The following is a 21,817-nucleotide window of genomic DNA, read 5'->3' as shown; positions in this document are numbered from 1 at the left end:
TTGATGAAAAATAAGGCACTGTGGAATTACAATAGGTATGATGCTGTGAGAGGAATTTGGAAAGGGGTCATGGTTCCTGGTCTGATGTTCCGCAATGCGGTCGTGTGCATGAGATCAAAGGTTCAAGCAAGATTAGAAATTAGGCAACGTGGATTAGGTAGGCTTGCTTTAGGAGCTCACAGGAATACACCAAATCGGGGAGTACAAGGTGATATGGGACGGTCATCATCGAGGGCATGGTCATCACTTGAAGGCAGGGAATGCTAGCAGCAAGATAAAATTTGAGGACCGATTGAGAAAAATCGGGGGAGGATAGTTGGGCTAGGAAGGTTTTCAGCTGTTGGAATGTCGGTACAAAATGGAGAAAGCGAACCAGAAAATTGATGGGTAAATACTTAGAAAACAGCGTGGGAGAAACCAAAATGAATTATAGGTTAAGAAGAAGGTGTAGGAAGCTGAGACCGATATGTGGAGAATTGGCATGATGAAGAAGTCTGCACTAGAGATATATCGAACTTTTAAGCAGGAAATTGCCAAGGAAAGGATCTATGATAATACTCGGGGTAGTTCTCATCTGTTTGAGTCCAGGACGGGAATATATTGCGAACTAAGACTTATCGGGCCTAATAAGAAGGTGTGTACACGGTAAATGCAGTGCGTGTGGAGAGGAGGAGGAAACTGCCAAACACTTGATAATCATCTGTAAAGGGCAGGATGACGGAGCAGAGTTTTTCAAAGCACTGGGGTTTAGGGACAGGGAGGGCTAGAAGAAGGTCATCTGATTGTTGGCTACAATCAACACACGAGTGAACATTAAATCCTTCACTGCAAAGTGCCAGTCCTTAACTTCACTATTTAAAGAGACAAAAAGATAAAGTTGTTTTTTACTATTTACTATAAGTATTACGGCTAGGTGGCGTTAGCCGCCGACCGATCTACAGAGTACAACCATACAGCTGTATTAAGCCGTCTATTTATTTAACCTATCATCATCATCAAGAGTTTCTTCTAATTCTTAGACGTAAGTTTCGCAACTAGTGGCGTGAAGAGTCTATGGCGTAGTTTCATTTCCTTTTGCTCGGCATTTTTCGTGCTCGGCGGCGTCCCCATCCCCATGTCGTACCGCAATCGCCTGCACTTGCAGGGTTTCACCTGGTTCGCCATGTTCTACCCAGTGCGTGCTTGCTCGGGTGTAGCTTGCGTCACGTACTCGTAAGCCGCGCGCGTTCCGAGATCGCCGATCCCGGAGCTGCTACCGTGAAGCCGCCTCGCATGGGATGGAGTCCGCGCCCGGCGATGAGACGGTGGCCTACGAGGAACACCATCTGAAGCAGCGTGCCGGCTGAGTGACATGAGTGGCGCGGTGGGCCGTCCGCCGACCGAATTGCTCAGTCTCGGGGCGCCAGCCGGCGGCGCGAGCACGGAGCAGCAAAAGCTCGGCGCGCCGTGCGCCTTTGCCGGCGAGTTGCCCCAGGGTGCCGAAGGAGCGGGCAAGGACGAGCTGAAGACGCAGTTCACGACGCGAGAAGGCACGTACAAGGTGCTCAGCCTGTCCGAGTACTCGAGACCCAACCGTGTCGGCTACAGCAGCAACCAGTCCAACAGCCCGGTCAAGGTGTCCTTCGTGTCGATGTCCGACGCGGCCGGAACCGAGGACCGTATCTGTTTCAATGTGGGCCGGGAGCTGTACGTCTACATGTACAGGGGTGTCAAGAAGGTACCTTCTTTCCGAAGTAGTGTAAAGTTGCACGGCCGAGTTTCGGGTCCATGCTGCGGGCCGATCGCCGGAGATGCTTCGTTTGTTCAGTCAGATAAGAACATCCCGAACCCTGATTAAATCCAACTTCCGAGTTTAACCTGGCCTAGATATGTGGAAGGAAATTGACCCAATGGGTAAAAGTGAAGCCCCTTTTGAACGAACCACCTCGCCTCTATTGAAGTGATCGCTAAAGGTTAAATCTGTCACTATAATGCTGAGAACAGCGTCACCTTCTACCAAGAAGTATACGTTAACCGCACCCGGGCTAACATCTAAGCATTGTATTCTTGAGTGTTGAACATGCATAATTTTTTGTGCTTAAATGCAAGAGCAATCAAGAACAGCAAAAAACTAAATGGTCAAGAAAAGCACAAAACTAAATATTCAAGAAAAGCTAAGAAATTTACAGGCCTGCAATGGTTTCATCTGGAATGAGAGACTTAGTGTAGGCCCATGAGTATCCTCTGAATCGCATAATAAGCCATGATGGTGCAAAGAATATGTAGGATTAAGTTCCTACTGTTTCAAACTAGATTGCCCTGTATGATTAGCCATGCCTCTCGCTTTCAGGGCATAGTAAATTGTAACCTGTAGGCTTACAAAACAGGGCAGTGTATAGGGTTTCCAATAAATACACTAGAAGGAACTCTGGCACTAGTGTCTATGGGAGCAGCCATGCACAGCGCTTCAGTGAGCATGGGAATGATGGGTAGTACACATATTTGTCTGATGTTCGGACTTTTGGCTCCGACTTCGTGCCGCCTTGAGATGCTTTGTCACGAGATGACAGTGAGCAAGTGTTCAGCAGTTGCACTTCACCACCTTAACCTTTTAGGCTCATCAATTCATATGGGCTCACAAAGCTCAAAACGGCCCAGTCTTTCTTATTCCAAACAAAACCAAAACACAGCAATACACAAAGCCACAAGTGCATTTGAAGCCCACAAGTACGAAGGCTAAGCGAATCCGTGTACTAATCATCATTCCATGGAGGAAGAAAGAAAGGAGAGATTGTTACATCAACTGAGTGAAGCTGACCGAGTCGGCATAACATGTGGCCAAAACGTCGGAGCATGCGGTAGATTTGAGTACTCTTGGTAGTGTTTTTGTTTTTAACCTCTTGCGAGAGCCGGCCAGTCTGCACCAAACAAGCGCGTGATTGAAAGCTACCGGCCACCATACCCCGAAGTCTCATTGCTTGCTCGACCTCATTGCAAAAGGTCACGTGTTAGGCTTACACAACTGCATTCAAAACGGGTTGACTTGCCAAGGCTGGCTGATGACATAATGCTCCCTGTTTTCTTTTTCTTCCTCCATGCATCTTTCCCACGGTGCCTGAACGGCACCATAGTTCTAATTATTTTTGGAAACTCTATGGGGCAGTTTACAGTTCTGCTTGATATGACTTGCAACACAAGAGCATGTGGCCTCCCAAGATAAAAGATTGCACATGGCTTCCACTAGCCCTCATCCTCATTACCGAACGCGTTGCTTTTACTTGGGGGATCCCAAAGAAGAAAACAATATTTCATTTTTGTAATAACAAAAAGTTGAGCCATGCGCAACCTTTGAACTCGTGGGACCACATGCTCTCGTGTTGCAAGTCACTTGAATGAGACTGTGCCATTTGATGGCACATGTGTCTGGAAAGATGGAATACAGCTATCAAGTGTTGATAACACGGGGGCTTATGGCTATTTGCTGTGCCTTTTTAAAACATCAGTCATTCCTGGTTCTCTGTTTTTGTCTTTGTTTGCATGCATTAGGCGAAGCCAGAATGGATCATTTCGCATAAACTGTCACACATTGCAGCTGTTCAAATTTTACACTTTCTTAGTACAATGGAACGTCTCACAAAATGTATAATGTTACATCCAATTTTTAGTTAATAGGGCTTGCACACTCAATAATAGATAATAAGCTATTATAATTTAGACAGGACTGTAGATACAGAGCAGTTTGTATATCCGCCCTCGCTAAAATTTACATTTTAGCAAGCTGCTATACTGCTGACAAGCTTAGCACAAACTTAAATTTTTCTATGTTCATTCTTAGTGAGGAACAAATGTAAGCTACTTCATAGCATATTCATTACAATAACTTGTTTTATCGTTTACTTAGTTATCTCAGCTGGTTGGTATGTATTCATGTTGAAATATTGGTTGTGCAGAGACAATAGAAAGGTCAACACACCACAAACACCGTTTACGCCTTATTGAAAAAATGAGCATCATACTACATTAAGATGTGAAAGCAAACAGCACATTGTTTTGTGCATTGTGACAGTAAAAGGCGAGAGGATTCAATAAGGCAGTGAACAACTCTGTGCAACAGACTTTGAAATGCGTATACTGTGGAAAACCCTTAACAGTTTTAGGAATCCAAGGAAGTAGGGGTTTGGTAAATGAGCATTTTGTTATGAAAGATGATTGAATGCAGAGCAGTACTGGCCACAGGTTTATATGCAAATGACTACCTGGATTGCCAGTGCTTTCAGATAGCATCTTAATATTTTCCAGTAGCCTATCTTTATGCTGCCTTAGACCCGTCTGGTGAGGACTGCTTCACAAATTTTCTGGATGAATAGCTCAAGTTTTTGAGCTTTTTATTACGGCTGAAGCTGACGGGATACTCATGTTCTTTCAGGCGGCAGACCTGAGCAAACCTTTGGACAAGCGGGTGTACAAGGGCACGTATCCGACCTGCCACGACTTCCACCCATCGACAACACCTGACGGTGGCCTGCTGCTGCTCGTGGGCTTTTCCGCGGGCCAGGTGCAACTCATCGACCCAGTGAAGAAGGAGCTCAGTCGGCTTTATAATGATGAACGCTTCATCGACAAGACGCGAGTGACCTGCCTCAAGTGGCTGCCCAACTCAAACAGCCTGTTCTTGGTGTCACACGCCAGTGGCCAACTGTACGTGTACAAGGAGGATCTGCCATGTGGCTCCACGCCGCCGCACTACCAGCTCTTCAAGCAGGGTGATGGCTTCAGTGTGTTCACGTGCAAGACGAAAAGCACGCGCAACCCGCTCTACCGCTGGGTGGTCGGAGACGGCGCACTGCACGAATTCGCCTTCTCCCCCTGTGCCCGATACCTTGCCACAGCTAGTCAAGACGGCTTTCTGCGCATCTTCTGCTATGACACAATGGACCTTGTGGGTCTGGTGCGCAGCTACTTTGGAGGCCTGCTGTGCGTGTGCTGGAGCCCCGACGGCAAGTACGTTGTTGCCGGTGGTGAGGATGATCTGGTGACGGTGTGGTCCTTCCAGGACAAACGCGTCGTGGCGCGTGGCCAGGGACACAGGTCGTGGGTGCAAGGGGTAGCCTTCGACGCCTGCCTCGAGGGTGGGCACGCCTCTGGCGACTGCCCTGCGGCCGACACCTCATACCGTTTCGGCTCGGTCGGCCAGGACACGCAGCTCTGCCTGTGGGACCTAACCGAGGACGTGCTGAAGCAGCCCCGCGCACCTCGTGCTTCGCTCCTGCTTACCGGAAGCAACAGCCCCAATGCCACCAACGCTTCACAGGCCCCCCAGCAGCAGGCACGGCAGCAACAACAACAGACGCGCGCTAACAACACATCCACCGTGGGGCCTCACCAGCGTCTGGTGGGAAGCCCCGCCTGCCCGCGACTCGACGAGGTGCCAATGCTTGAGCCGCACATCTGCAAAAAAGTGGCGCCCGAGCGACTTACCGCGCTTGTCTTCAGGGAAGACTGTCTCGTGACTGCCTGCCAGGAGGGCTATGTGTGCACCTGGGCCCGCCCTGGAAGGGGGTCGACTGTCGTCTGACGCCGATCACTCAAAAAATCGTGTCCATTAAACCAGCTGCCTTGGCTTGCCACTTGAAGCTCTTTTGTCTTCCGAGCAGAGGAGCTTCCACAGTTCTACAAGTGTGCACGTCGTGTAGTTATCAGAGAAATGCAGTGGTAAGCAGTCTCTGTGTCATGTGAATGGCGAATGGTTTCATTAATCATCATCATCATTCTTAGCCGATTTTATGTCTACCACAGGTCAAGGCCAGCATGATCCGCTAGCTGATTTCATTTTATGCCTGTAATGTTAAAAAAATTTCACATTCTAACCAAGAGCTATTCTTGATTTCTTTTCCCACCCCGCCGCGTTGGTCTAGTGGCTAAAGTACTCGGCTGCTGACCCGCAGGTCGCGGGATCGAATACCGGCGGCAACGGCTGCATTTTCAATAGAAGCAAAAATGCTGTAGGCTCGTGCGCTCAGATTTGACCCCAAGTGGTCAAAATTTCTGGAGCCCTCAACTATGGCGTCTCTCATAATCGTATGGTGGTTTTGGGATGTTAAACCCCACATATCGATCATCAATTGATTTCTTGTCCCATTTCCTTGATGCCCACTCCTTTTCTCTGACTGAGCGCTCACTGAAATGAACAGATCAGAGTGCTTGTTACATGTAACTCATCAGAATTCAGCACATAATCTCCGTTAATCTAGTTTCTAAGTGTTAACAAGTATGAAGACTTCATTGATTCATCTGCATCCTCTGTAAGAGTCAGCAACGTGCCAACCATGCCTTTAGTTTCATTGGTTTTGTGACTTTCCTGGATTCCCACTAATTAAGATGCCAGCTTGATGTAGATTCGCCACTGAGAAAAAACAGCATAGAAGACAACAACGGTGCAGGTATTGTCCGAATATTGCCTATTATTTAGCCTCCATTGAGATGCAGCCAGTACAGCTAAGGTTCACTCGCACAACAACGCTGGGTGTGTTTACACTTCAGAAATCGACATAGAATAGACTAATAACAATTTTGGAGCTTTTACATCCCAAAACCACTATATGATTCGGAAGGTGTGTAGAATTTCACCTCCATTGAGATGTGGCTACAACGATTGACTCGCACAACCTTCGGGTCAACAGTGATCGATTTAACTGCTAGAACACTGCGCTACACTGATGAAAGCAATGTTCCTTGTGGGTATCCACTGTGAGTTGCTTCATCTTGCTTCACGTTAATTTTGCACTCATAAATGCTAGGTTAATTTTTAAGTGAGAGGTCACATTACTCAATGAAAGTAATTATGCAGAGGGATATCAATAGCATGATCTCTAGCCAATACCTTAAGGCTTTCTAAATGGTCACTAACGACAAAAAAAAACAAACTTTTCTCCTACTAGTAAGTATAATTTCATAATGCCATAACCACCATTCCTATCGAGATAAGACGCTTGGTAACCGAGAAAATGCGCAAACCGAAAATACAAGTGGTGATGCCACCTTAAATTTACCACACCATGGTGTTGATTCCAGTGGTGTCTTGTAGGAACTGCGTAATTGTTTTTCATTCGAAAATGTTTGAATTATGTTCTGATAGACCCAAAGTACTAATATAGCAAGTTCGAGAAAATGTCATTGAACCAATGGGGCAAAAATATTCAAAAAGTGTTTGAAATTTGGACGTCACATTGACATTCACCTGCTGAATTTTCATAATCTCCATTTTTTTCTAGTAATTATTATATGAGAATAAAATAATTATTATTGAGTTCTGTAAGAGCACTTTGTTTACATTGATCTAATGTTCCACCTTAGTGTCGCTTTAAGAAAACCAGTACCACAAAAAGGCACATTGAGCAGTACCTGTCTGGAATAATAAGTCCCCTTAAACTCGTTGAGCATGTGAAAGAAGTGCTACTTTCTCTCCACCGTAAGCTAACATTTGGTCGTGCTTGTGGTAAGCTGGCAGAGGTCTGGCTTCACTTGATGAGAACATGATGATCGCTCTAGACTGAGGGCCAGTTGCCAGTCTGCACTGGCCCATTGGCCATTGTTTTTTTTTTCTTTTTGTTGTCATAATAGCACAATTATTTATTTTCTGGGGTATTTTATAAGCATTTCAACTATTGCAACCGTAAGTATTTATCATGATCAAAACTCCTACACTATTAGTCAAAAGATCCCTTCAAGTGTAGGGATCATTTGAATCGGGCATATTTTTGCGTTTGTATGTATGAATGGCCAGCATTTTTTGGGGTATTGACTGTATACTTTTTAAGTGATGTTCGTCTGTGTCTTGTTGGATTCTGGCACAAAAAAGTGTTTCATGGACGAAGCATTGCAGTTCCTTTTCAATGCAGCACATTCAGAGCAATAAGCGAAGTGCCACTCTAGTCGTAGGTATTTTTATGCTAGCAGTTAGACTGTTTCATTGGCTTAGTGTGCCATTTTTTGTTTCTACATAGTTATTTGACATAAGGAAAGCAATTTTACATTAAACGGCACTGCATGCCAATGACTTGGCATAGTGTCTATTGTTCTACCTTAATTTACTTTCTCGATAGCACCTCTCGCCCACTGGAAAAGGTCGAAAGCGTAGCAAGGTAGTGGAATTAACAATGCTCATAAACCACACCAAATCTAGGTACACCAAAAAAAGAAACAGAGCATCGTGTGCCGATTTTCAAAACAGGTTTATTGCAAGGAACGTGGGATACAAACCAACTCCATTTAGCTGAAAAAGAACATACACAGCTTGAGTACAGCTGCAGATTAATATGAGCACATAAGATTAACCCCCGTATTCTAGAACCTTCCTTCACTCGACCCTTCGCCTTCACTTGATGGATGGATGGATGGATATGGCTGTACCCTTTAGGTCGGGCGGTGGCTAGCGCCACCAAGCCGTAATACTTAATGAACCAAAAACTAGATTTATTTTTTTCCTTTAAATAGTGAGATTTAGGATTCGTACTTTGCAGTGAAAGGTTTAATTTTCACTCATGCTTTGACTTTAGCCACGAATCAGATAACCTCCTTCTAGTTAATTCCACCCGCTTAAAGTCTATTTTGCCCTCCCTGTCCCTAAACTCCAGTGCTTTGAAAAGCTCTGCGCCATCATCCTGAACTATAGGGTGAAGCCCTTTACAGAACATTATCAAGTGTTCAGCACTTTCCTCTTCCTCTCCACACGCACTGCATACCGTGTCTACCCCTTCGTATTTGGCCCGATATGTCATGGTTAGCAATACTCCTTTCCTGGCCTCAAACAGTAGAGAACTACCCCGAGTATTATCATAGATCCTCTCCTGGGCAATTTCTTGCTTAAAAGATTGATAGATCTCTAGAGCAGACTTCTTAATCGTGCCAATTCTCCACATATCAGTCTCAGCTTCCTTCACCCTCTTCTTAACCGATAATTCTTTTTGGTTTGGCCCCCTGCTGTTTTCTAAGTATTTACCAGTCAATTTTCTGGTTCGCTTCCTCCATTTTGTATCGACATTCTTCATGTACAAGTAGCTGAATACCTTCCTAGCCCAACGCTCCTCCCCCATTTCTCTCAATCGCTTCTCAAATTTTATCTTGCTGCTAGCTTCCCTGCCCTCAAATGATGTACATCCCATATCACCTTGTACTCTCTGATTTGGTGTATTCCCGTGAGCTCCTAAGGCAAGCCTACCACGTTGCTTAATTTCTAATCTCGCTTGAACTTCTGATCTCATGCACAAGATCGCATTGCCGAACGTCAGACCAGGAACCGTGACCCCTTTCCATATTCCTCTCACAACATCATACCTATTGTAATTCCACAGTGTCGTGTTTTTCATCACCGCTGCATTCCTGTTACCTTTAGTCGTCATGTATATTTCGTATTCCCTTAGGTACTCGGCCCCATTGCTTATCCGTACACCCAGATATTTGTATTTATCTGTTATCTCTAGCGTTACCTCCTGTATTCTAAGCTCACTACTTTCATTGTCATTAAAAATTATGACTGCTGATTTTTCCTTACTAAGTATGAAATCTAACCTATCTCCCTCATTACCGCAGATGTCCATCAATCTCTGCAAATCTTCTGTGTTGTCGGCCATTAGCACTATATCATCTGTGTACATCAATGCTGGTAGTACCTGTTCAATGAGTTTTTTTTGTTTGACGAAAGAGAGGTTGAAGCCCAGTCCACTTCCCTCTAATTTGGCCTCTAATTCTTGTAGGTACATCATGAATAATAAGGGTGACATAGGACACCCCTGCCTAAGCCCCCGTTTTACCTCTGCAGGCTTGGATACCTGCTTTTCCCAATTTATAACTACCTTGTTACCTTTATAGATATCCTTGTTTATAGAACTACCTTGTTACCTTTATGGATATTGAGAAAGCGGATAGAAGCGCCATCTATAGGCACGGCAAGTCGCTGCATATCAGCAAAAGTCTGCTGCGATTCTTGAGTAGTGCAGCGTCGTTTTCAGCCGAGCGGTGATGCAGTGCTCAACTCTGTCAGTAAAGGGTGAAAGTCCAGTCGAGGTGCGTTTGTGAATATGGGGGTAAGCATGGTCTTGTGCAATTCAAGATAAAGAGGTGTGTGAACGTGCAAGACATTCCACATCCTTGCATGTTACAGCAATTATTGATTGGCTTACACAGTCATATATATGAAGTTGACAACTGTGTAAGGTTTAAACAGTCTCGCAGCTACATATTATGGGATTTTGCCAAAATGTGGAGGTTCGACCAAAATGCTGGGGTTAAAAGATGTAACCCACATCCTTATGGCATGGTTTGTGCGTCCCCCGTTGTCCTGTGTTATCACCAGTGGCACATACCCGAGAGAGCGGGTATGTACCAGGGGGGATAGACAGGTATATGCCACAGGCGAAGGAGAGAGACGATCGCGCAACTAGGATGGCGATAAAAAGATGCGAGATGGCGGTACTAGGAGTGTTCGCTAGATTGATGAACGAACGCATTGATGGACAGACAGGCAAGCAGACAGGCGCACGGACGAACGCACGCACGGACGGATAAATGCACAGATGGACGGGCGCGCAGAGGGACTGGCAGACGGTTCGCCCCACTCATCATCATTCACTCTGTGGATATGCTGTGTTTTTTTGTTTTTTATATTTTGCAATAACGCATATCCCACGCTGACCACTGGAAACCTTTTCATAAGACAATAGATGTCAGTAAACAGCTATTAGAATTTGCCAGGAGCAGAATGCACGACTATCCTTTTCTTTTAGTTTCAGTGAGATAACATATCCTTGATAACTTAACTGTTAAATAAAACGTGGTATTAACCTTTTCTGTTAGCAGTTATGCTCAGGTTATGATTGCAATGAGTCATGTACTGATGCTATTGACAATAGTTACTTATCTTTTTGACATTCTCCTATACTTTCTGTCATTTATTTGATCTACTTTACGAGTTTTTCACCAGCCAGTGTATGACCAAAACAGCTGGAGTAGCCCGCCAAGTATGAGATAGATAATTGCTCCTGAAAGAGGACTGCGATGCGATGACATCATGATTGTGAGATAAAAGGTCCCAAGCAAGAAAAAGTGATAGTGTTGAGACGTTTATTGGCGGACACTTGTCGATGATGCTTGACAGCGACAGTCAATGCGGTACTGACTCTCTGCACGAGCTGCTCTTCTTCTTATGAAAAGGGCGACCCACTAGAAGGCGCTGCAGAGAACGACCCACTGTTCAAAGGCTTCGCCACAACTACCCCGGGTACGAAGAGGGAGCCACCTGGTCACCTAACAGCTGGTTACTATGAGCGGGTCGTGGTAGGCTTTAAGGCGCTCCACGTTGACAATGTCGCGCCCTCGATGGCGCATGTCCGAAGATGGTTCGATGGGTTCGATCAAGTAATTTACAGGGGAAGTGCGTTCGACGACACGGTAGGGGCCTTCGTATTTGGGCAATAGTTTTGAAGATAGGCCAGTTGAAGTGGTAGGGATCGAGAGCCAGGCGAGCGCTCCAGGGAGGAACGTGGGCGCAGTAGTGCTGGTGTCAGCGTGAATGCCTTTTTACCGCTCTTGATCATGCGCTGTAAAGGTCCTTGCAAGCTCTCGACACTCTTCAGCAAGCTTGGCTGTAGCAGAAATAGGCGCCCACTCGGACGGATCTGGCTTGTACGAAAGTATAGTGTCGATGGTGCGCGACGGGTGCCTTCCATATAATAAAAAGAAAGGTGAAAAGCCAGTAGTGCTCTGAGGGGCGGTGTTATATGCGTAGGTGACGAAGAGTAGAATGGCATCCCAATTTGTGTGATCGGCGGCGTACTTGGAGAGCATGTCGCCGAGCGTACGGTTGAAGCGTTCAGTGAGGCCATTCGTCTGCGGGTGGTAAGCAGCAGTTTTGCGGTGAACAACATTGCACTCTTTGAGAATGGCTTCGACGACTTCAGACAGGAAGACGCGGCCTCGATCGCTGAGCAGTTCCTGAGGTGGACCGTGTCGCAGCATGAATCGTTGGAGCAGGAAGGAGGTCACATCGCTCGCTGTAGCCGCAATGAGAGCGGCAGTTTCGGCGTATCGCGTGAGGTGGTCCACAGCAACAATGGCCCAGCGGTTACCAGCCAACGTTAGTGAAAGTGGCCCATACAAATCGATGCCAACGCGCCCAAACGGCCTGGCAGGGCAAAGTAGAGGTTGCAGACCTACCGGCGACAGGTACGTTGAAGTTTTGCGGCGCTGACATTCTATGCAGGAGCAAACAAATTTCTGCACTTAGCGGTACATGCCGCACCAAAAGTGCCGTTGGCGAATGCGGTGGTAAGTCTTCGATACCCCGGAGTACGCACATTGCAGATCAGAATGAAAGAATTTGCATATGTCAGAGCGCAGACTGCGGGGTATGACTAGCAGCCACTGGCGGCCGTCACCGTTGTAATTGCGTCGGTGGAGGAGGTCGTCGCGAACGGCGAAATGGTGGGCTTGACGAGGCAATGCGCGAGTGGATGCAGTGGATGGATCAGTCAGCAAGTCTATCAGTGAGGCAATCTATTGATCCTTGCGCTGTTCAGTAGCAACGGCATGAATGCTAATGGAAGAAACGGCAAGGTGAGATGCTGAGTCGTGGTCATTGTTGTCAGGCAAGGGAGAGCGCGACAGGGCGTCGGCGTCAGCATGTTGCCTTCCGTTGCGGTACAGCACGCGGAAGGCAACATGCTGACGCTGACGCCCTGTCGCGCTCTTCCTTGCCTTCGAACAGTGGGTCGTCCCTGACGAGTAACTTGCTTGCAGCAGATGGACTGTCGGCCGGCGTCAAAGAAGAGAATGGTGTCAGCTCTATTTCTGCTGGTGCGCAATGAATGACGGGGTCGTGGCGGGAGAGAAAATCCCATCCTAGGATGACGTCGTGAGAGCATAAAGGAATTATGATGAATTCGACGGCATACATCACGTCCTGAATCATGAGGCGGGCTGTACACATCGCTGTAGGGTGAATGCTGTGGGCGCTGGCTGTACGGAGGAAGAGCCCGGAAAGTGGCGTGGTCACTTTGCGCAGTAATAGGCTAAGTTTTGCGTCCATGACGGATACGGCGGCTCCAGTATCTACAAAGGCAGATGCACAAACACCATCCACAAGCACGTCTATCACGTTCGATGGGCTTTTCAGAGGGCTTCCGCAGTTCGACAGCGTTGCAGCCCTTGCCTTGTGGACTGCGACGACTAGCTTTCCTGGTCACCCTCTAGTGGACGTGGCCGCATCGGCGACAGTGAACGACGTCGCGGAGAATGTGAACGGCAGGTAGATGGAGCGGGGCGAGACGACGGTGACGTAGACTGCGGTTGGTCATAAAAGCGGCTCGATTGGCTGGGAAAATTGGAGGCGGCCTGCGGTTGCTGCACACGATTGCAACAGCGTGCTACCAGACCGACGCAATCACAAGCAAAGCAGATGGGGCGATTGTCAGCAGTGCGCCATCGGTTGGCGGGTCCCATCCATGTCGCAGAACGCGATGGGCGAGCCGGCTGCTGGAATAACTGCATAGTGGGTGGCACACGGGGCACGTGGATGACGTCGGCATATGTAGGCGGCACAGTTTCTCCGAAGGCCTGGGGCCTGGCGATGGTTTCGGTGTAACCAAGGAGGCCAGTCACAGGAATCGGTGAGGGTGGCCTGGCGACAACTTGGGCGTAACTGAGTGGTATAGATACTGGAGGCGGCTGGTGGTATTCAGGAACGACCTCTGCGATTTCCTGCTGAATGGCTCGGCGGAGGGGAGGCAGAAGTGTGCTTGACGGCTGCTGAGCACGTTGCGGGGAAGCAAAAGCCAGTAAAGAGAGCTGGCGGGCAAATTCCTCTCGCACGAATGACTTGATTTCAGCGAGCAAGGTGGTGTGGTCAGGAAGTGTGGACAAGGCCGAGAGATCAGCATCACGTGAGGGTGGTCGACGGGTAATCGAGCGCTGCCGCCGCAGCTCCTCGTAACTTTGGCATAGTGTAATGATCTCTGCCACAGTGCGAGGGTTCTTGGCCAGGAGCATGGTGAAGGCATCGTCGGCGATGCCTTTTAGAACATGGGTAATTCTGTCAGCCTCTGAGATGCCCGCATCCACTTTCTTGCACAAGTCAACGATGTCCTCTATGTAACTTGTGACGGACTCACCGGTCCGCTATGCTCGTGCACGTAACCGCTGTTCGGCTTGCGGCTTACGAACGGCAGGACGGCCGAATACGTCGACGACGGCGGTTTTAAAAGCAGACCAAGTGGGGAAATCGGATGCGTGGTTGTTGTACCACATGCCAGCCACACCCGCGAGATAGAAAACCAGGTTGCCGAGTTTACCTGCCTCGTCCCAATGATTGGGGACGCTGACGCGTTCGTACATAGCGAGCTAGTCCTTGACGTCGGTGCCATCCGCGCCGGTGAAGACAGGAGGGTCGCGAATGGGGGGGACACCGGAACATGGCATCGGCGCAGGAGGAAGCGTTTGCTGCGCGGCGTCTTGGTGCATGGTAGAAGGCACGGTACGGGATCGAAGCTCCAAGGGCATCGAATGCTAACCGAAGGTGTTAGAAGGGCATCGCACTCTCCACCAAATTGTTGAGACGTTTATTGGCGGACACTTGTCAATGATGCTTGACAGCGACAGTCGAAGCGGGTACTACTCTCTGCACGAGCTGCTGTTCTTTTTGCTAAAAGGGCGACCCACTAGAAGGCGCTAGAGAGGACGACCCACTGTTCAAAGGCTTCGCCACAATAGATTTTCTGATGACTTCAGGATGAATGGTCAGAAACAACAACTTAACTTCACTCCATCAAGTGTGCTGATGTCATCAGCCACTGTCTGTCAAGCTTTTGTTCTCATTCATTGTCATTCTAAAGTCTTAAGGAATCGCACTGCTTTTTCTTACTTGCAATGTGTCCTCTCACGATATTCAGTTTCCAGGCGTAACGCTGGAGTATCTACATTATATGGGGCTGGCTACTCCTTCTCCTGTGTCACCATGGCTTGTGACAAGCTCGTAAAATGGGTCAAATAAAGATACAAAGTGCACCATAGCATCACCATCAAAAATAATTGCAACACCTTCTGTACACAAGTTCTTGCACACGTAATCGGTGGAATTGCTGTCAATCTCTCTCATACGGACATGGGGTCTTCAGTCTTAGCCCGAGTGAGTGTAGATGAATACCGTATTTAGTCAAATGTAACACCGTTCTTAAGGTAATTGCTAACAGAGTAAAGAAAACATTAGAATTCAATCAACCATAGGAACAAGCAGGATTTCGAACAGGCTACTCAACAATTGACCACATTCATACTATCAATCAGGTAATAGAGAAATGCTCAGAATATAACCAACCACTATACATAGCCTTCATAGATTACGAGAAGGCGTTTGATTCAGTAGAAATATCAGCAGTCATGCAGACACTGCGGAATCAGGGCGTCAATGAAGTATATATAAACATCCTGGAAGAAATCTACAAGGGATCAACTGCTACCATAGTGCTTCATAAAGAAAGCAACAGAACACCAATCAAGAACGGTGTAAGGCAGGGGGACGCAATCTCCCCAATGCTATTTACCGCGTGCTTACAGGAGGTTTTCAGAAGCCTAGAATGGGAACAGTTAAGGATAAGAGTTAATGGCGAGTACCTTAGTAACCTGCGCTTCGCCGATGACATTGCATTGCTGAGCAACTCAGGGGACGAATTGCAACTCATTATTACGGAGCTGGACAAGGAGAGCAGAAAGGTGGGTCTTAAAGTTAATCTGCAGAAAATGAAAGTAATGTACAACAACCACGGAAAATAGCAGCGCTTCGAGACGGGTAATAGTGCACTTCATGTTGTAAAAGACTATGTCTACTTAGGGCAGGTAATAACCACGGAGCCTAACCACGAGACTGAAATAACAAGAAGAATAAGAATGGGGTGGAGCACATTTGGCAAGCACTCTCAAATTATGACAGGTAGATTGCCACTATCCCTTAAGAGGAAGGTATATAACAGCTGTATCTTGCCGTTACTTGGCTACGGAGCAAAAACCTGGAGACTTACAAAGAGCGTTCAGCTTAAATTGAGGACGACGCAGCGAGCAATGGAAAGAAAAATGGTAGGTGTAACCTTAAGAGACAAGAAGAGAGCAGAGTGGATTAGGAAAAAAACGGGGGTTAAGGATATCATAGTTGAAATCAAGAAGAGAAATGGGTATGGGCCGGGCATGTAGCACGTAGACAGGATAACCGCTGGTCATTAAGGGTAACTAACTGGATTCCCAGAGAAGGCAAGCGAGTTAGGGGGAGACAGAAGATTAGGTGGGCAGATGAGATTAAGAAGTTTGCGGGTATAAATTGGCAACAGCAAGCACAGGACCAAGTTAACTGGCGGAACATTGGAGAGGCCTTTGTCCTGCAGTGGATGTAGTCAGGCTGATGATGATGAACACCGTTCTTTTCTCACTTCTTTTTTCTCACTAGGTCGAAGAACACTATCCTGTCTACAGTACTTTTAGCATGCATATGTCGGAAGTTTTAATAAATGATTTGGTGCATGCTGTTTACCTAATGGCAAGATCGCAGCAATGCTAGACGAAAGGAACGCTTGTCTATCATGCTGCGAGGGGAACTTGTGGATTTCTAGCCAAGGACCGAAAGTTCTATCGAGCTGTTAACAAATGCTGTTGTTGTTCCTAGGTACTTTACCAAACACATTTTAGGGAATCGGTCATTAATCGGACTGTGCCTTGCTTAAAAAATTATTTTATTTGCTGAAGAAAAGGGCTTAAGTTTAAATCATTACACATTAACAATACAACCTCATAAAAATATAAAAAACAAAAAAGACTAAAACTATATTAAATGCAGCTGTGATTATAGAAACATTTAAAAAAGCTGCGTTAATTTAAACTTAGCATTCTATTCCTTTAGTCTCTCGTAAAAAATTGAATACTGCAATGAAAACGCACTTGACGCTAAAACCAAGTAAGGTAGCTCCATATGAAAGAATCATTGAAAAATGGGAAATCCAAGTTTCAATGACAAATTTGAAGCGGCTCTTCTAGGAGTGCTTTACTTGAAATTGTAAACCTTCGGCATGTCGAAAAGAAGTGATCCAGAGATTCACTCTCACTACACTAAAGGCATAAAGGTGACTGAGCCAGACCATACCTGTAAAGGCAAATGTTCAGTAGGGAGATTTGACATCGTAGCCTTGTAATTGATATTTATTCCTTTGTAGGGGAATACCATCTGCTTTTCAAACGAAATTTTATTAGTGGGAAATGTGATGAGAATATAAACTTCATTGTTGAATCAAGAAGATTCAAGTCCAGCGTCTTTTTGAAGGCCTGGGCACCCACCGCACATTTGAGACCTTGTCTCAAAGCAGACTCCTCTGCACGCTGGACGGCCCAAAGTTGTGCTTTGAGGTTTGAGCTGAGCACAAACAAGATTTCTCAAGTTCTTGACTGTGACAAGCTTTTCAAATCGCTCTGCTTAGATATAGTACACCGATGCAGACGATACAGAAAACACGGGGCCATCGTGGGATGATACTGCAAGTGCATCCACATATTCATAGGCGTGGCAAGGTGCCAAAGCTGCACAATGTTTTGACTAATTAATAGGTCGAGCAAGTCTGCTGAGATTCATTTTCCCCTCCCCCCAAGGAGAGAGAAAGAGAATTATTTTAATGGAGAGCTGCAGATGTTTGTCTTGGTTTTTCCCTGACGTGCCACTCCAAGTATTGGGTGATGACTATGTTATAATACAGTGGTGAACATGTGACACATACAGTCACACATGTGAACTACACTGTTTACATTGTTTTGTTCAGGCTTGTGGGCCGCAATGATATCAGCAGCACTTTTGTGACGTGTAACACACTAGAGCTGCTTTGCCATAGGCCTAGAATATGTGCCAACTCTAAGTCCGATTGTAGCTTTAAGGCCATCTTCAGAGATTTTCTTTCTGGTGCGTGTATTGTGCATTCACAGAGGATGTCATTGACGTAATTTAGGATGTTACGTTGAACGCACCCTGCACAAGCCTATGCATATAATCATCGAGCCTCCCCTAGTCACACAGGAGAGAGGGGGCACAGGGGACTGTGGCTTATAATAGGGGTGCCCTGCAATGAACCTTTGCCCCCCTCTAAAGAAGAACCCTGGGTACACCTATGCGCATATTCATTGCATATTAAACCTTTATGCTAGATACCTACACTAAACAAATATGCCATAACTGTCGTGGAATTAGCAAATAGTAGGTCTATAAGGTACTTGAGAAATTGGATGCACTTAAGGCAGAACAAACAGAGAGGCAGTCTATTGAAACAACCATTTCCGACGGACACTGAGACAGTCTGTGTAATGCTACGACTATAGCCAGCAATTAAGCCTGGTGACATCAGGTAACCGAATTGAGAAAGTCTAATTTTGAGAGAATGATGCAATTCTTACACCTGCCTTCTCTCTGCAAATGGAAGCATCAGTCACTATCAATATTTGTTTCTAGATTGGCCAAATGATCCACTGTAGTGCCATTCAGGTATGGATATGGTAACTGTTTAGCATTGTTAGGATACATATATCGTCTAATTCAATCTTAATTGTTCCTACAGTGCTCACTATAAGTATTTTGCAGAGGTGAACTTTCAATGGGTCCCAAATTCTCTGTGTAAAAATGACTTGGGGCAATGTAGTCTAGACCTCTGAGGATTAAAAAGTGAGGCTTACTGGTAAATGAAAACATACTGTCACCTCCTCTGTGGAGATGCATTGATTTATAGGAATGTTCATACTGCTAGAACATGAAACCTTTTGATAAGAGAAGGCTGGCATAATTATTTGTACAGAATATTGTTTGTTACAAACTTAGGAATACCAAGACATAAGTGTGATTATTCACAATCTAAAAGCACCCGTGTTTAAACTTTGCAAGCCTGAGTGCCAGAATACAAATGCAACTGAATTCTAACATTGGTCGAATGTAGATACAATAAATCTTGATGAGCGTGCCTCGGTTGAAATCAGCGCGTTTGGTGCCAAGCTTACACAGCATCCCTATTGCAAGTGCTCCGTCAGCAACCATGTTTTGTATATGGAGACTCTAAAAATGCAAGTTTTTCTCAAGGTTACATATTTCTCATTCTTAATTGCTTTGACAAATTTAGTTTCTCTACTTTCACAACAAAAAAAAACTGAAGATTCTAATTAAACTCGGAGTAGGTTAAAATCGCTTTTAAAGAGCTCAAGGTAGCTACTGGATGCTTGTCACGGCATTTCGCATGAGGAGTTCACTAAAGAAACATGCTCAAATAAACCATGATTTCCAAGCTCTCATGAGGGAAGAAATCATCTTAACAAAAAAACATATCTTTTCTGTATAGATGAGCTGTCACTCATACCTTCAAGTGCGTTTTTTTCAAGATCCATTTTTGGGCAACTTCGCGAGTTTGGACATGTTTTTGCTACTTTAACCCGACCGGGGTGAAATTTCGCCCACATATTCCTTATTAACATCTGATGCGTGCAAGTATCTCCTTTGAAACTTGATATCATCTGCGTAAGTATTGCAAACCTGAAGTAAACAATTAGTACGAGCTGAGGATTCTCAGAATTCTCGCATCACCATTTCTTAACCCATTAAAATGTTTTATGCATACTTTCTTTATAGTTTTTTGCATTCTACAGTTAATGTAGAAGCATATGACCTATTATTGACTCGGAACCATACACATTTAGTGACATAAAAGGTTTGTCCGAAATGAACTATACTTACATTGTCATGGCATAAAACGAAAACATTTCCTATAAAACTATTTACTCTTTTGAAATCAACACAGAAGCGTATATATACAACAGAAATTTCATTGCCTTAGGCTACAGATTAATGCAACTTTTTTTTTTTCTCACACACGACATCACATCTTCCCCTAAGTTAACTTTTCAATGCGAAGCATTTTATTTGTACACTGCAGACACTTTAAAGGTTTCCATCTAGGTATCCAACTACCTATCTGGCCGCCTACTTCCGGGTACCCTTGTGACACATGGTCAATTGCTGTCAATCTCTCTGATACGGACATAGGGTCTTCAGTCCTAGCCCGAGTGAGTGTAGATGAATACCGTATTTAGTCAAATGTAACACCGTTCTTAAGGTAATTGCTAACAGAGTAAAGAAAACATTAGAATTCAATCAACCATAGGAACAAGCAGGATTTCGAACAGGCTACTCAACAATCGACCACATTCATACTATGAATCAGGCAATACAGAAATGCTCAGAATATAACCAACCACTATGCATAGCCTTCATAGATTACGAGAAGGCGTTTGATTCAGTAGAAATATCAGCAGTGAGTAGGTTAAAATCGCTTTTAAAGAGCACAAGGTAGCTACTGGATGCTTGTCACGGCATTTCGCATGAGGAGTTCACTAAAGAAACATGCTCAAATAAACCATGATTTCCAAGCTCTCATGAGGGAAGAAATCATCTTAACAAAAAACATATCTTTTCTGTATAGATGAGCTGTCACTCATACCTTCAAATGCGTTTTTTTCAAGATCCATTTTTGGGCAACTTCGCGAGTTTGGACATGTTTTTGCTACTTTAACCCGACCAGGGTGAAATTTCGCCCACATATTCCTTATTAACATCTGATGCGTGCAAGTATCTCCTTTGAAACTTGATATCATCTGCGTAAGTATTGCAAACCTGAAGTAAACAATTAGTACGAGCTGAGGATTCTCAGAATTCTCGCATCACCATTTCTTAACCCATTAAAATGTTTTATGCATACTTTCTTTATAGTTTTTTGCATTCTACAGTTAATGTAGAAGCATATGACCTATTATTGACTTGGAACCATACACATTTAGTGACATAAAAGGTTTGTCCGAAATGAACTATACTTACATTGTCATGGCATAAAACGAAAACATTTCCTATAAAACTATTTACTCTTTTGAAATCAACACAGAAGCGTATATATACAACAGAAATTTCATTGCCTTAGGCTACAGATTAATGTAACTTCTTTTTTTTTTCTCACACACGACATCACATCTTCCCCTAAGTTAACTTTTCAATGCGAAGCATTTTTTTTGTGCACTGCAGACACTTTAAAGGTTTCTATCTAGGTATCCAACTACCTGTCTGGCCGCCTACTTCCGGGTACTCTCGTGACACATGGGGTTGACCAAAATTAGTATGGGAAGATGGAAGGTTTGACAATTATTACTGTCTGGCCATGACAATAATATAATGAACATCCCATGGTGTACGAAGTGAAACATTTCCTTCCAGACATGTGGCACCAGGGGTGATGCCAGGATTTTCTTACTAAGGGGGAGGACACAGACTGCAAGGGAGTTTCCTTGGGGTGGCACAGAGGTGGGAAAGTTATGGGTTGTACTTGGACTAGCTTTTCTATTGGGGGAGGGGCAAAGGGGAGACAGGCTCAATTTCACGGAAGGTCCCAGCCTTCTTGGTGCCATCCCTATGTAGCGCATACCTGTACACTGGGGCCAGGGTATGCACCATAGGTGTTTCAGCTTACATCTAGCAATAACCGGTGAGAGAAGACATGGGTCAATTAGGTGTGGGAGCTTAAAGGAAACCAACATCAGCACCCGCATGCAAATATCTTATGGTCCCAGCAGGAATTGAACCTAATCAAACTATTCTACCACACTGGAAGATCCCCATGCTTGGTGAAACATCAATTGTGATTGCAGTGCTAATTTTATAAACATAACAAATGTGATCAGATATTGTATCAGGTTAGGGTCTATTACACTCAAGTGCTATTTACTGAAGTTGGTCTACATT

At 45.3% G+C, this 21,817-nt stretch overlaps 1 protein-coding gene across 1 annotated transcript; it reads left to right on the top strand.

Moving 5' to 3' along the window:
* The first annotated feature begins 1,067 nt into the window (after positions 1 to 1,067).
* LOC119164011 (WD repeat-containing protein 20) lies at positions 1,068 to 5,606 on the top strand. Its single transcript, XM_037416108.2, has 2 exons — positions 1,068 to 1,717; positions 4,406 to 5,606. Exons 1-2 carry the CDS (start codon positions 1,352 to 1,354, stop codon positions 5,552 to 5,554), a joined length of 1,515 nt encoding a protein of 504 aa, XP_037272005.2. The 5' UTR covers positions 1,068 to 1,351; the 3' UTR covers positions 5,555 to 5,606.
* The last annotated feature ends 16,211 nt before the right edge of the window (positions 5,607 to 21,817 follow it).

This window comes from Rhipicephalus microplus, chromosome 8 (genome assembly GCF_043290135.1).
Source record: "Rhipicephalus microplus isolate Deutch F79 chromosome 8, USDA_Rmic, whole genome shotgun sequence".
NCBI classification, from domain to species: domain Eukaryota; kingdom Metazoa; phylum Arthropoda; class Arachnida; order Ixodida; family Ixodidae; genus Rhipicephalus; species Rhipicephalus microplus.
Note: the sequence above shows the minus strand (reverse complement) of the source record. Positions and strands in the feature narration are given on the sequence as shown.